Below are 13,759 nucleotides of genomic sequence, written 5' to 3' on the forward strand. Positions count from 1 at the left end.
CAGTAGTTGTTGTTTTAAGCCACTAGGTTTTTTTTTTTTAAGCCACTAAGTTTTTGTTTGCTTGTTTATTTTAATGGCGGTACTAGAGATTGAACCCAGGACCTCAGGCAAGCTAAGCACACACTCTACCATTGAGCTATACCCACCCTCCCCACCCCAACAAAGCCACTAAGTTCTAGGGTGGTTTGCTGCACAGCAAAAGAAAACAGGAATAGATGTGGAAGGAGAGAAGACAGAATCAAGCAGGATGTCTAGAATTCTGGTTTGGGCCCAGCTGAGCAGTTTGGGGGCGGGTGCAGGTGTAAGGTCTGTCATAAACTAGGAAATACATATTTTTGGAATGTCGTTAAATTTTTTTTTCTAGATGCTACCATGTTTTACCTGCAGCGTTAGCCATCCAGATTTTAAACAGATTTATATTCTGTGGATCTCTATCTTTAAGACCCTCCAAAATATGAATTTTAGTATCTTCTGCTATAAGAAAAGCTGTGCTTCTCAAAGTATCAGGACATACTGGTACCTATTTCATCACATTTAGTCCTGGTAGATCTAGGCATCAATTTCCAGGTCTTATTCATTCGTCAAATATTTACCCATCCTCTGTCAAGAACCCAGCACTGTTCTGGGTCTTAGGGGCCTAACTGTGCATGAGGCAGATACTATCCCTGTCTTCATGGAGTTTGCATTCTGATCGGCAGGCAGGCAAAAAAGTAAAGAAAATAATCACCAACTTGATAAAAAAAGAATGAAAGAAACAAGCGGGTGCAGATGGAGAATAACAGTTGGGGGGAACCTACTTGACATAAAGTGGTCAGGGAAGATTTTTCAGCTGAGACTTAAGGAAGTGGAAAGAACTAGCCGTGAGAAGAGGTGCAGGAGGGGAAGTGAAGGTCAGTAACCATGAGACCGACAAGAGCTCAAGCCCTTGGGTGGTTAAATGCTGGACCAGATTCTAGGAACTGAAAGACTTGTGTGTTGGGGGTGTCGGGAGCCAGAAGTCCAGCAAGATGAAGCGAGAGAGGGACGAGGGGATGGTTGAAGCAATACCTCTTAGTCCCTGCGAAAGGGTCTGCATTTCATTCTAAATGCAAAAGACAGGCAGAAGCATGATCATGCCCTGATTCATGTTTTAAGAAGATAAAGGTCAGAACACACAGGAGGGGAAAACTGGTTGAGAAACAGTTGTGATTTTGGACAGAAAGACGGCCGGGACTAAGGTTCACTCTAATCTCCTTTGCCTTGGACTCAGACTTTTCCTTTGTGAAGCACAGGCAGAGGCGGAGGAGAAACAGAGCAGCAAACACTTCTTCCCAAGGACCCGAGGATAAGACTCTTGCTTTGTGTAAAGATGTGAAACGTTTCCAAGATCGCGGGTGTCTTCTACTCCTCTCCACCAACCTACTTCCCCCAACCTATGGTTTCACTCTAGCAGGAACTGCCATCTGTGGCCTTCGATGCACTGAACCAATTAGTGGCTTTCAAGCCACTTCACCATAAGCACTATTTGCTGTCTGCCAAGTTCCTTGGCGACTGAAATAGGTGGGGGTGGAATTTGGATAGACTCAATCTCTGGAAGATTAGTCCAGTTTCTTTTTCTTTTTTCTTTTTTTTCGTCCTTCTGCAGGGCCATAGGACTTATCTGCCAACAAAACTAAACTTGCGTGTAAGAAATCAGACTGAGGAGCCTTATTAGCCTTAAATTCAGTTCCCGTGTCCAATGCCTTTAAGTTTCTCAGTAACGCCATGTGAATATTGGCAAACTATCCTTCATTTAAAACAAAGCAACACAAATCAGCTGAAATGCTTAGAAGCTTCTCTAACATCCAGAGGCGGAAGGCAATGTGAAAAATGCTCTAGTTTAAAAAAAGTTGGGCAAATTTTTCTGTCAGTTCAAAAACATGGGTAATATTATAAACGCGGCCGGAGAGAGATCCCTTGTTCCTTCTGCCGCGTGAGGACACAGTGAAAAGACAGTGTGAACCGGCGGGCTGTTCCTCACCAGACACACCTTGATCTTGCACTTCCTAGACTCCAGAACTGTAGGAAACAAATTTCTGTCGTTGACAAACATGTATGTATCTCCTGACTACTTGGAGGGCGACCCCAGGACTTCCTTAAGGCATCACCTGTTCAAAGAAAAGTCAGTTACACCCACTGTTATAGTAACTGCACTTGATTTTTTTTTCTACTTATAAAAATTCATTTGGTCACTAACGTACTCAAATCCAATTTAGGCTGAATGCAAATTTAAACTCCTTCCTTCTCCCTCCCCCACAAAAAACGTCCTTTGTCCAATATAACACACCTTCTTAAACTCCTTCCGGGGTGAAGTAACATTGTAAGAACTTGTTACATTCTTTCCTGAATCATATTTAAACATGACGGAAGTTCTATCTACCAAGATTCGCTCTAAGTAGCTCTTACCCAGCTGTATTAGAGAGTAAATCTTGGAGGAAATACCAACTCTTGCCTGCTGAGTATGCAGAACTATCAAAGGCTGAAATCACAGGCTGTCAACCCTTTAGGAAAATCATTTATCTCGAAGGCCTGTGGAGGGTCTGCCCTCTTTAGCCACTGATTACACCTGTCTCCTCACCCACAGCTGGCGATGCCTAAGAGAATCCTAAAAAAAGGCGCGTGTGTTTGGAGCGGGGGTGGGCGGGGTAAAGGGATGGGCGGCTAAACCTGTTCAGAGCGGTCAGCTGGTTCAGGTCACAGCACTCAGTAGGCGCTGACCAGCTTCCAATCAAACCTGGCCTTCCCCATTATTTATACTTAGAGTTACTTTTTTGTTTTTTTTAAGTTTTTTTTTTCTTTTTTGAATTCTCTCAGTTTCCTAAGGCCGCACACGGGCAACGCACCAAGCGGGAATGACAGGCCGGGAAGCGATAAAACAGTGACTCCCGAGCTCAAAACATGTCGGGTCCTTTTTCTTTCAGAAAAAAAGAAAAGCAAAACGAGCGGCAAAGGGCCAGGCGAGGCGCCCGCGAGGGCGCAGCGGGGTCGGTCAGGCCACTTTGCGTCAGGCGCCGGGCCGCGGGCGGACGGGCGGGAGCGCGGGGGCCCGCGTTCCTGGAGGCCAGTTCTGCCCCACGTGGCCGCCGCAGGCCCAAAGTCCAAGGGCGCGTCCGGCCTCCACTGGGCGCGGGGTAAACGAGCTGGCCCGCTCCTCCCCTGCCCGCGAGGGCCGCGCCGCCGCCTCCGCCCCCAACCACGGTGGCCGTGCGCGCGGGGCGGAGAACCGGAATCCACGGGCGCGACGGCCCGCCCTCCTCTCGCGAGAGAGCGGAAAGGAAGAGGGTTGGGCGGGCGACGGGGACGTAGCCAATGAGCGGGTGGAAAGGGCGTGATCGACGGCCTCCTTTAAGCCCCGCCCCGGCTGCGGAGGTCCGGGTCGCCGCCCGCGTCTCCCTCCCCTCTTTTTCCTGCCCTCCCTCCCCTCCCCGCCCCGCTCTTCTCTTCACGTCTGAGGTGGCGGCTGGCTCCCTCCACTCCAGCTCCGTCTTCCCTCCGCTCCCGCCTCTCTTGTCCCTCGTCCCGGCCCGGCCTGAGCGCTCCCCCCGCCCCGTCAGGGTGGCCGCCTAGCCCCCGACCCCTGGAGTGCTGCGCCTTGTCCTTTCTCTGGGCTTCCGTCCGCGCCCGGCCCCGCCATGAATGAGGAGTACGACGTGATTGTGCTAGGCACCGGCCTGACGGTGAGTCCGGGCCCGGGGGGCGGCCCGCGCGTCTGCCAGCCCGGCCCCCCGCACCCTCCCGGGCCGCGCGGCGCCTCGGAGGGCCTCCCGGCGGGCCTTCCGGCCTGCGTCGCCGTTTCGGGCCGCGCCTGCGGCGGGGCCCTGCGGGCTGGGGCTGGCGGCCGCGCGGGGAGGGCGGGCGGGCCGGCGCGTCCGGACGCGGAGGCGGCTCCGGGAGATGGGGCGCCCGGTCCGGCAGGTGCCGGGGAGGGTCGTAGCGGCCACGCATAAGTGGGCGGAGAAGAGAGCTCCGCTCCGCCGCAGGACGACGGAGGAGCCGGCCTCGCGCGACTGGAAGCGGAAAGGCACCCGGCGCAGTGGGGGAGGGTGGGAGCCGATCGCCGGGCGATTTCCTGCTTGGCCTCCCGCCGCCGCCGCTAGTCTGGGTGGCAGGTCACTGGGTAATCACAATCTGCTGAATTGTTCGAGTTCGGTGAACTCGCGTTTTTGGAGAAAATTAGTTTTCTTGCCCCTTCCCCCCTCCAGGTGAGAGGCATTGTCCGTTCCTTTTAACCACCCTCCCATCCCCCTTGAGCAGCTTGATTTGGAAATGAGTGTTCTCAGAATGTGCCTGTCTAATGCTTCTCACCTGACCTTTGCCATCTTTTGCTTTTGTTGGTTCCGACCTTGCGTCCCTTATCTCTCCGGGACGCCTTCCCCCTGAGAAATGGATTAGTAATGGGTTGCTAGAGGCCAGGCTCTGTTCTGCTATATATACCTTCTTCAGGGAGCTAGAAGATAAATGGGTAACAAAGTAAAGACAACAGTCGTGATGCGAATGCATGGTGTTCCTAATACCATGGTACATTTGCTCTCCTATCTATCTGTCTGTTTAGAGAACAGATAACATTCTGCCAATAATGCAGGCAGGTGTTTTACTTCTCTTTGTGCTTTTATTTTTTGTTGGGGGGACGTAATTAGGTTTATTTATTTTATTGGAGATACTGGGGATTGAACTCAGGACCTCATGCATGCCAGGCATGCACTCTGCCACTGAACTATACTCTCCCCTCTTTGTGCATTTCAAAGAAAACGAAGACTAGTCATCTTGCGAAAGAATTTCCATTTGAAGAGAGGATCATTTCCGTTATCAAAGTTTTTTTGAAATTTGGAATTTTGACTTTGGGTTTCTTCATTTTAAAAAGATGACCACTGATTTAGATCTTGTGTATCCCATATGAACTGACCTCAGAGTCCTGAGTCATTTAATGTAAACCTGCTACAAATTTGTTGAAATGCATTGTATTATCTCTCGGGATCAAACTAGTTTTTTTTTTTTTTTTTTTTTTTCAGATAACACTCCCAAGTGACTAGTTTAGATTTCTCTGGACAAGAGAGAACCTTCGAACTTGCATTTGGCTGATTTCTGAGGAAAAGGTTGTTAGGAACTAGAGTGGCACTTCTCTGACCTGTCATTTGTGTGTTAAGAGGGACTTGTGATTGTTGGATGATGCCCACTTCTGCATGCTCATGTTGGCCGGTCCGGAAGCAGACATGGGACTGGCTAGGACATAGCACCAGGTGGATGAGGTTGCTCTCTAGAAAGCTGTGTAGTCAGTTGGACTGGGAGGTATTGGGTTAAATTTCTTTTTTGGTGGTGAGTTTGAAGACTGTTGGATGCCTAACAGGATAGGCCTATCCACCGCAGTTTTTTTTTTTTTTTAATTTTTGAAGTGCTTAATTGCGATTCTGAGCTGAGCTTAGTAGTTTGCGGTGGACTTTGCCCACTGAAATGGGTGCCCTCGCTGCCAGCGTATTGTAAGAGCTGGTTAGTTCCACTGTTTTTCTACGGTTACTGCTGGTCTTTCAGATTTGCTCTCGATTAGGTCAGTTAAACACGGACAAACGAGTGCAAATCCATCCTCATGCAAGTTTCCACACTCCTGGTTCAGAGGCATCACTTTGTATCAAAGACGGCACAGTCTTAACTGTACAACAACTGAGTTAAGATAATGCCCTTTATTTAAATCTTCGTTTGGGTTAATCGTGACCTTTTTGATGAGTGGTAGATGTGTATTTAACTAGAAATCAGACCAAGTTCTGTCATTTTATAGCTGTGGTAACTTTAATCCTGTGAGCCTTCCTAGATTGTTTTTTTACAAGATACTCTTTGAGAATTGTATCAATTCAGAGCAGTCACATTATTACTTTCATAGACAGGAGGACTGGTGATGGGATGACTTTGGTAATGATAAATTTCGTACCTTCAGTTTTACTCATACAGGGACTTTGATTACTTAAGTGAAGAGGATACCAAAGTTAAAAACCCTCAAGTTAGAATTAATTTTGAGTATTTGGCGTAAACATATCATTTAATTTTCTTAATTTTTGATCTGTAAATATTTAGTGCCTGAGGTTTAAGAATATAAAAACAGGCATATGTTATCAGTTATGGGTACCAAATATTACATGATGCCTGTATGTCAAGCACTTTGAGTGCCAGTAACTTGTTACTTTTAAAATAAAGTGTAAGGAAGTGTTGGAGTTTCTGTGTTGCCTAGTGTTATTGTTTTATATCAGTTGTTATGGCTAAATAAGGTCATATTAGTCCACAAATAGTGATAGTAACCTTAACAAAGAAGACCTAAAACGATTTGGTATAAACCAGAGCATAATCTTCATTCTGTCCAGGAGAAATGGAATATTCCGTGTAATTGAATTTTTTAAGGAATTGAGGGTTATCCCCTTAAGTGATAGTAACCTTAACAAAGAAGACCTAAAACGATTTGGTATAAACCAGAGCAAAATCTTCATTCTGTCCAGGAGAAATGGAATAGTCCGTGTAATTGAATTTTTTAAGGAATTGAGGGTTATCCCCTTAAAGAACCACAGCTTTTAGATGAAGGCCTTTCCAAATGGTATCACAACTTCTCTAACAAATTAAGGACCGTCATTAACGGACTTAATAACTAAGATTTCGCATCAGGAGGATTGATGATTGTGTGTGTGCTGTCACATAATGAAGCCATTGAGACCTGGTGGGCTTTGTAGAAACTTTGGCCTCCTTACTGAGTCCTCTCAGACTGCTTTTTTATGAGTTAGTTCTACAGTCTGCTTTTCATTTGTTCCTTTTTGCTTATTTTGATGGTTAGGCTGGCGATGACAGGCAGCTTCTGAACATCTAATTTGCTGTTTCTGAGTGACTTTGGCTTGGCAGTAAATTCATGAATCTTAGAAATAGTGTATAAAATAAGGGTAACCAGCTCCGCAGCTCTGTGTCCCAGCGGTATTTTGTTTTCCTCTGTGATAATTCTCGTAAGGAGTTACGAATAGAAAAGGACACTTCAGTGATACTTAACCAGATTACATTCAGCATTATATGTTTAAAACATTGTACATCCCAGACATACTTTTCCTCCTTTCTCTTTATTAAAATTTTGTGATTTCAAAGAGGAGTTTTTGTACCTAATTTAAAAATCTTAAATTGCCCTTTATATTTGCTCCTTGGAAATCCTTGCCATTACTGTTAGAGTTCTGTGGACAAGGACTTTCTGTCCACTGCAGCAGTGATCATACGACCAGTATCCATGCAAATGTCTTATTTTTGGAAAGTTTAAATACCACGTGGGCAGTTTGTATTTTAAATCAGCCTTAAGCATACTGGCCCAATACAATGGAAGTAAAATCAGACATATTTCAGCGTCTAGAGGTGGTGGCGAGACATTTGGTTTGAAAGACCACGGGGTAAATGTTTGGCTCACGTATATGATCTGTGATCACCTTTACCTCCCCTCTCACAGGACCCAATTAAAGGCTTCCTCCTTCCTCACTTTCAGCTACCTGTGACTGTTTTGCTTGATTATGGGCAATAAAAGGGCAAACACACCTGTCTTTAAGCAGCTGCTTCTCCTGTGGGGATGACTGTAATAAGTTAGTATGAGAAGGTGCTAAGTGTCATGAGAGATACACAGGTGGGAATTCAGACAGGGTAATCAGGAGACCCTTCAGAAATATGGAAGTATTTAAGCTGGCTGTTAAAAATGCTGATAAATAGAGTGGGGGAGGGGGAATTAGATGAAGGTAGTCAAAAGGTACAAACTTCAAGCTACAAGGTAAATAAGTACTAGGGATGTAATATACAACATGATAAAGGTAACTGCTGTACGCTATGAATGAAATTGTTACGAGAGTAAATCCTAAGAGGGAAAATGTTTTTCTCTATTTCTCTGATGCTGTATCTTTACGAGATGATGGACGCTCACTGAACCTACTGTGGTAGTTGTTTCATGACGTGTGTGAGTCAGATCACGTGCTTCACACCTTTACAGTGCTGTACGTCAGCTATAGCTCAATAAAACCAAGCTTGGAACGGGAGGAGGAACCTGATTTTCTGGGCAGATGGGGCAGTGTAGGTCAGTACTGAGGAGAGGATATGTGTAGGGAGCAGGGAGTTTGTTTTTCCTGAAGCAGAAGCTGTGAAGAGGTACAGTGGAAACAGGGTTGGAAAGAAGGCAGATCACCAAGAATGTTCGAGATACTAGGCTGAGAAACATGGATTTTAACTTCTAGGCAACGAGAGAGGATTTTGAGCGGGAGAGAGATAATTAGAGCCAGATTTCAAGAAAAGTTATCTTTCTGACAGCTTTTTTAATGAGCTGCGTTAGAGGGGCAGGAACATTTAAAGAAACACTTACAGTGCTGAAAACTCACATTCGTTTTTATTCTGTTATTGCTGTGAGACATAACACTGAGATTAACTGATTTAAAATTTTTCTAGTTAATACATTTTCCTTCTATTTCTAGACAAGCAACTTTCAAAAGGCACTTTTCTTTAACATCGCTTATTAGGTGCTTTGTTTTCCTAATCACATTTTTGTGTGTATTTACTTTATGTTTTATTTTTTAAATCGTAACAGAACTTTAAAATGCCGTAGGATTTAGAGTGTTAATGGTGTTTAGTTTGGTCCCTTGGAAGTTACATCAGAATATCAATGTACTCTGGCTCTGTTTTCTTCCAAGCCTAAGCTGCTGTCTAAGTAGGAAAGGGGCTGGGCCTTCCCTTTTCAGGGTACTAGAATACCACTTAGTACCACTGGCCTCTGAGGCTCTGCTTAGATCCATCACAATTCATGTATAGGAACACCATTCAGGCTGCTTCAGTACGTGAGAGGTACTTCACCTAATGTGTTTAGGTGCTGTCCTTATGAGTTAGTTACTCTGATCATTGCACCCCCAGGGCTCTGTGTAGGTGCTGAAGGGAAGTGAGCCTCAATATCACTGATTCGGTCCTTTCTACCATCTCCACACCCACATCCACACAGACTAGAACTTTGCTGAACTTTAAACATTTGGTTTAATCGTTTACCTCTTCATGTAGGACAACATGGGTGTCCCAGCTGGGTGTCAGATGCCATTATCATAAAGACTTGGATTCTGAAGATGGTTTTGTAGTTTTAGTTATTTTGGATGTAAGTCTGCATATTCTTACCCTGCTCAGGTCGGTTGTGGATGATTCAAAATTCAATGTGGAGCACTCTCATCTCTTGGATTTATTTGAAACTAATATGTTGGCTAATACTCATTTATGTATGTTTTCTAGTACAAGTTATCAGTGTTCTTGACATGCGGTGGATGGTCCAGGTTTTCTTGTGTGAAAAAAGGAAATTCATTTAGAGTTTTTTCTGAGTTTGACTTGCTTTGCTTGTTTATCCTGTATTCACCAGGTTGTAGTAGATTTTAGTTTTGAGTTAATTTGGAAAGATACTCAAGTTTTAGTATCGATGGACACCTTGTACTAAGGTATGATTGATAAGTTTCATCAGTGAATTAGTGACTTCATCCCTTGTTGTAAAGTAAAATTTAAAGTCTTGCCTGTGTGATACTATGTATTTTATTCTCTTGGCAGTGTAAGAGCAGTCTTTCGGAGATGGGTTCAGAAGAATCCGTGAGGCTGCAGAGTTTTAACTGGCTTTTGTCTTTTTTGCTCCAAGTGATACCTTTAATATCAGCTCTTTGGACTCTGGTGAATCTTTACATTACTGCGTCCTTTATTAGGCCTTGGCCTTCAGTGCTTGCTTTAGAGCCACGCAGTGGGCGTGAAGTTGTGTGCAGAGCTGTGCAACACGCAGTTTCTTGCTGTGATTTTGCTTCTAGAAGTTGAACCGTGAAGTCTACTTTTGACGGCTGGAAGTGTGACTGGTCTTCGTCTGTGTCATAATCTATTTTTGAGATTGTAAATATTATTCTACTTTCATATCATATATTGAGCCGTGTATGTTAGTGCTTCTTTGGATTTTTTTTAAACAAGTGATTTGCTTTTGGTAATGTTAGAGTTGATTTTTACAGTTAAAATACCTTCAGTTCTGTTTATCAAGACCTCATGAAGAAGTGAAAGGCTGGGCATGGAATGGAAGAAGATATTTGCAATGCATAAAACCAAGAAAGGGCTTTATATATCCAGAATACATAAGGAACTTCTATATAGCAGTAAGAAAAAGACAGAGAGCCCATTTTAAAAGTGGATAAATAATGTGAATAGGCACTTACCAAAGGAAGATACCATTGTTATCAGTAAGTTATAAAAAAACCCTGCTCAGCCTCATTAGTTATCAGGAGATGTGAATTAAACCACATCACAACTAGATTGACTAAAATTAAAAAACCAAGAACACAAGTGCTGGGCATGGAATTGAAACAACAGGAACTTTCACACACTGCTGACAAAGTGTAAACTGGTGCAAGCATGGTGGAAAGCCTGCTGGCAGTGTGTGCTGAGGTTGCTCATACTGTGCGCTCCTTGATGTGTAGCCAACAAGTGCGTGTGTGAAAGACACACTGAGAATGTGTACAGAGCATTATTTGTAACAGCCAGAAACTGGACACTATCCCAGTGTCCGTCAGTCATAGAGCGGATAAACCGTTTGTGGTATGTCTGTGTGGAGCATTCCCTCAGCAGACTCCCCTTTGGCTTTGTTACCCGGAGTGTGGTCCATGGAGCACCTGCTTCTGCGGACACCTGAGGACATTACCTGCCAGTGCAGCAGGTTAGACACACTGAATCAGTCTGCAGTGTAACATGATCCCCAGGTGTTCAGTGAAGGCTGCGCAGGGCCTCTCCAGTTGTGGTTCTTGAGACTGGTCCTGGACCAGCACATTAGCATCGCCTGGGAACTGGTGAGACATGCAAATTCTCAGGCTCCACCCCAGACTCAGAAGCTCTGGAGGTGGGACCCCGCAGTCTGTTTTAACAAGCCGCCCGAGTGATGTGGATGCAAAGTGAAGTTTCAGAACCTGCTTAGAAGTTACATTTCTTAACAAGTTCACAGGTGATACCAAATCAGGAAACACTCTTTGATATCCACCGCTAGTAGGCAAACCTGTAAAAGTCCAGATAGTCAGATTTTAGGTTTCTCAGGCCATGTGGTCTTTATCACACCTGCAGTTCTGCTGTGGTACATTAAAAACAGCCAGCATGTAAGGAATGGGCATGGGTATTGACCAATAAAACTTGATGTACAGATAGAGCCTGTGGGCTGGGTTTGGCTTCTGTACTTCGGGGATCCCTGCCCTATAGTAAGCAAGTAAATTTTGACCACAAACACACTAAAAGGTGTGTACAAAAAGTATATACTATATGACTCCAGTATTCAGAGTTCAAAACCACATAGAAGAAGCCTTCGCTCTTCAAAGTCATGAGCTGGCTTGGGCTGGCAAGGGGTTATGACCTGGGGGCGGCCTTCTGGAGTGCTCACAATGTTTTGTTTCTTGATCTACATAAGAAATGACGAGGAGAGGGTGCAGCTCAAGTGGTAGAGGGCATGCTTAGCATGCACAAGGTCCTGGATTCTATCCCCAGAACCACCTCTAAAAATAAACTTAATTTTCCCTCCCTCCACAAAAACTTGGGGAAAAAAAAAAAGAAAAAAAATGCACCCTCCCAGAATAAAATTTGAACCTGATAGTAACTAATTTAAAACACTTAAAAATATTAAAATGTGTAGGTATATTATGGAAAGTTTGAAATATGTATGAATTTTTGAAAATAAGTTTTTCAGAGTCAGGCTTCTAGGGTAGTGAGATTGTTCTGTTGTCTGGAGTCTTTTGGATAAATTCGAGAAGCATTAGGATTTATAAAGGTATAGGGAATTTCCTTAGTCTTTTTAAAAAAGAAAAAAAAAAAGAATGTCTCAGCCTCCAGAACTATGAGAAATAAATATTTGTTGTTTAAGCCAAAGGAAAAAAAAATTAAAGCTTTTATCGCCTAAATTCTGGTTGTAGTGGCTTTGAGTGAATGTGTATCCCATCTCTGTGTTTCTTTTCATTGATCCATTAATTGGATTCTTCCTTGAGTTTTTCTCCCCGGCTTGATTTGGTCTGTCTTAGTATGTCCATGCCTTTTTCTCTTTCTGCGGAGAGTGCTCATTTACAATCCTCTGTTGATTGTCAGTTGTATTAACAGTTATCCTGGATGCTTCCTTTAGGGCTCCAGTTTTCAACCCCCCTGGTCTCAGGATCTGTTTAGTCTTAAAAATTGAGGACCCTGAAGAGCTTTTGTTTAGAAGGGTATCTGTCAATACTTATCCTATTAGAAATTAATGCTGAGAAATTAAAAAATAGTTTTTATTAATTCACTTAAAGATAACAGTGATAAATCCATTATGTGTTAACACGTGTAACAATTTAATGAAGCATAACAATTTTCCAAGATAAAAAAAGCTTGTGAGAAGAGTATCATCATTTTTCATTTACTACACATCGCTCTAATGTCTGGTTTAAGAGATAGCTGGGTTCTCATCTGCTTCTGTGTTCAGTCTTCGTGAGTTTTGTCTCAGCTAAGTATATGAAGAAAATAAGGCTTTTGCACAGATGCGTAGTTGGAAAAAGGTGTATTTTATAGCCTTTCAGATTGTTGTAAATATTCTTTGTTTTACACCGAAACACTAGTGGCGGGCTTTTTAAAAAATTAATTGCAGTATGTGCACATCAGTGAACAATTCATATTTTGTTATATTAAAATCCATTAATCTAGCTTGCACTTTGAATTCCTCTCTCCCCGCTCCCCGCATGATTTTGTAACACCATTGGTCACTTGGAAAGTACTGGTTTAGTAACGCAGAGCTTCTGAACTGTTGACACATTTCATTATGCAATATCAGAAACTCAGATCTGTTAGTATCATCACTGATGTCTGAAAAGTCCTTTAAGTATTGGGGATCTGACGTGCCTGTAGTGTTGGATATAAGTTTTCCAAAATACAAATTTTCATTCAGAATTTTGACTTTTCATTTTTGGCAGCAAATACTGTCTGTTGTTTTCATTGACATTCAGTTTTGGGAAACTGCCCAATACCGAAGCCTGAGTAATCACAGTTTGTCAGTCAGTTCTTTTTTCAAGTAAAAATGATGATCCATGAAAAAAGTAGCTAGTTTAGCTTACGGATCAGTTGCATGAAAGGCTTTTCTTGAGCCAGAGTTGCCTTATGTTACGTCCCATTTTGCTACACAGGATATGTAAAAGATGGGTGTTCAAGGGTGTATGTTTAACAGAGATGATTTTTAATGCTTCATCAAGGACAATCTTAAGTGAAATTGGCCTGTTTTTTCAAACTGTGAGTGCTTGGTGGTGAAGAATATAATGACTGGTGCGATTAGAGCCTCTGCCTTCATTTGTTTTATCCACCATGGATCTTGCACCATCACTGAAAAAAGTAAATAATGTCTTAGTGTTACTATGAAGATAGTTTTAACTTTGGGAACCACAGACCACTCTGAACCCTGGTTCCTTTAGGGCTTTGTCTTTAAAAGTACGTCATACATTGCATAAGAATTAATTACTAAAAGAATGCTTAATGACGGGCCTGTGTGTGTGTGTGTGTGTTAATCATGTATCTGTTTGAAACATGCTGTACACTTTCTTGGAAGATACTTGTGCTTTCCCTGTAGGAATGTATCCTGTCGGGGATAATGTCGGTGAATGGAAAGAAAGTTCTTCACATGGATAGAAACCCGTATTACGGAGGAGAAAGTGCATCTATAACGCCGCTGGAAGATGTAAGTGTTAGAATAAGTTAATGTGCCTTTTATCCT

The 13,759-nt window shown here is 43.4% G+C and overlaps 1 protein-coding gene across 1 annotated transcript in view; it reads left to right on the top strand.

The window, feature by feature from the left end:
• The first annotated feature begins 3,421 nt into the window (after window positions 1-3,421).
• GDI2 (GDP dissociation inhibitor 2) overlaps window positions 3,422-13,759 on the top strand; it is a 30,431-nt gene continuing 20,093 nt past the window's right edge. The window contains exons 1-2 of the mRNA XM_074358210.1: window positions 3,422-3,695; window positions 13,616-13,723. Coding sequence (XP_074214311.1) covers window positions 3,651-3,695; window positions 13,616-13,723 — 153 coding nt within the window. The 5' untranslated portion in view covers window positions 3,422-3,650. The remainder of the gene's footprint in view (window positions 3,696-13,615; window positions 13,724-13,759) is intronic.

This window comes from Camelus bactrianus, chromosome 35 (genome assembly GCF_048773025.1).
Source record: "Camelus bactrianus isolate YW-2024 breed Bactrian camel chromosome 35, ASM4877302v1, whole genome shotgun sequence".
Taxonomy (NCBI): Eukaryota; Metazoa; Chordata; class Mammalia; order Artiodactyla; family Camelidae; genus Camelus; species Camelus bactrianus.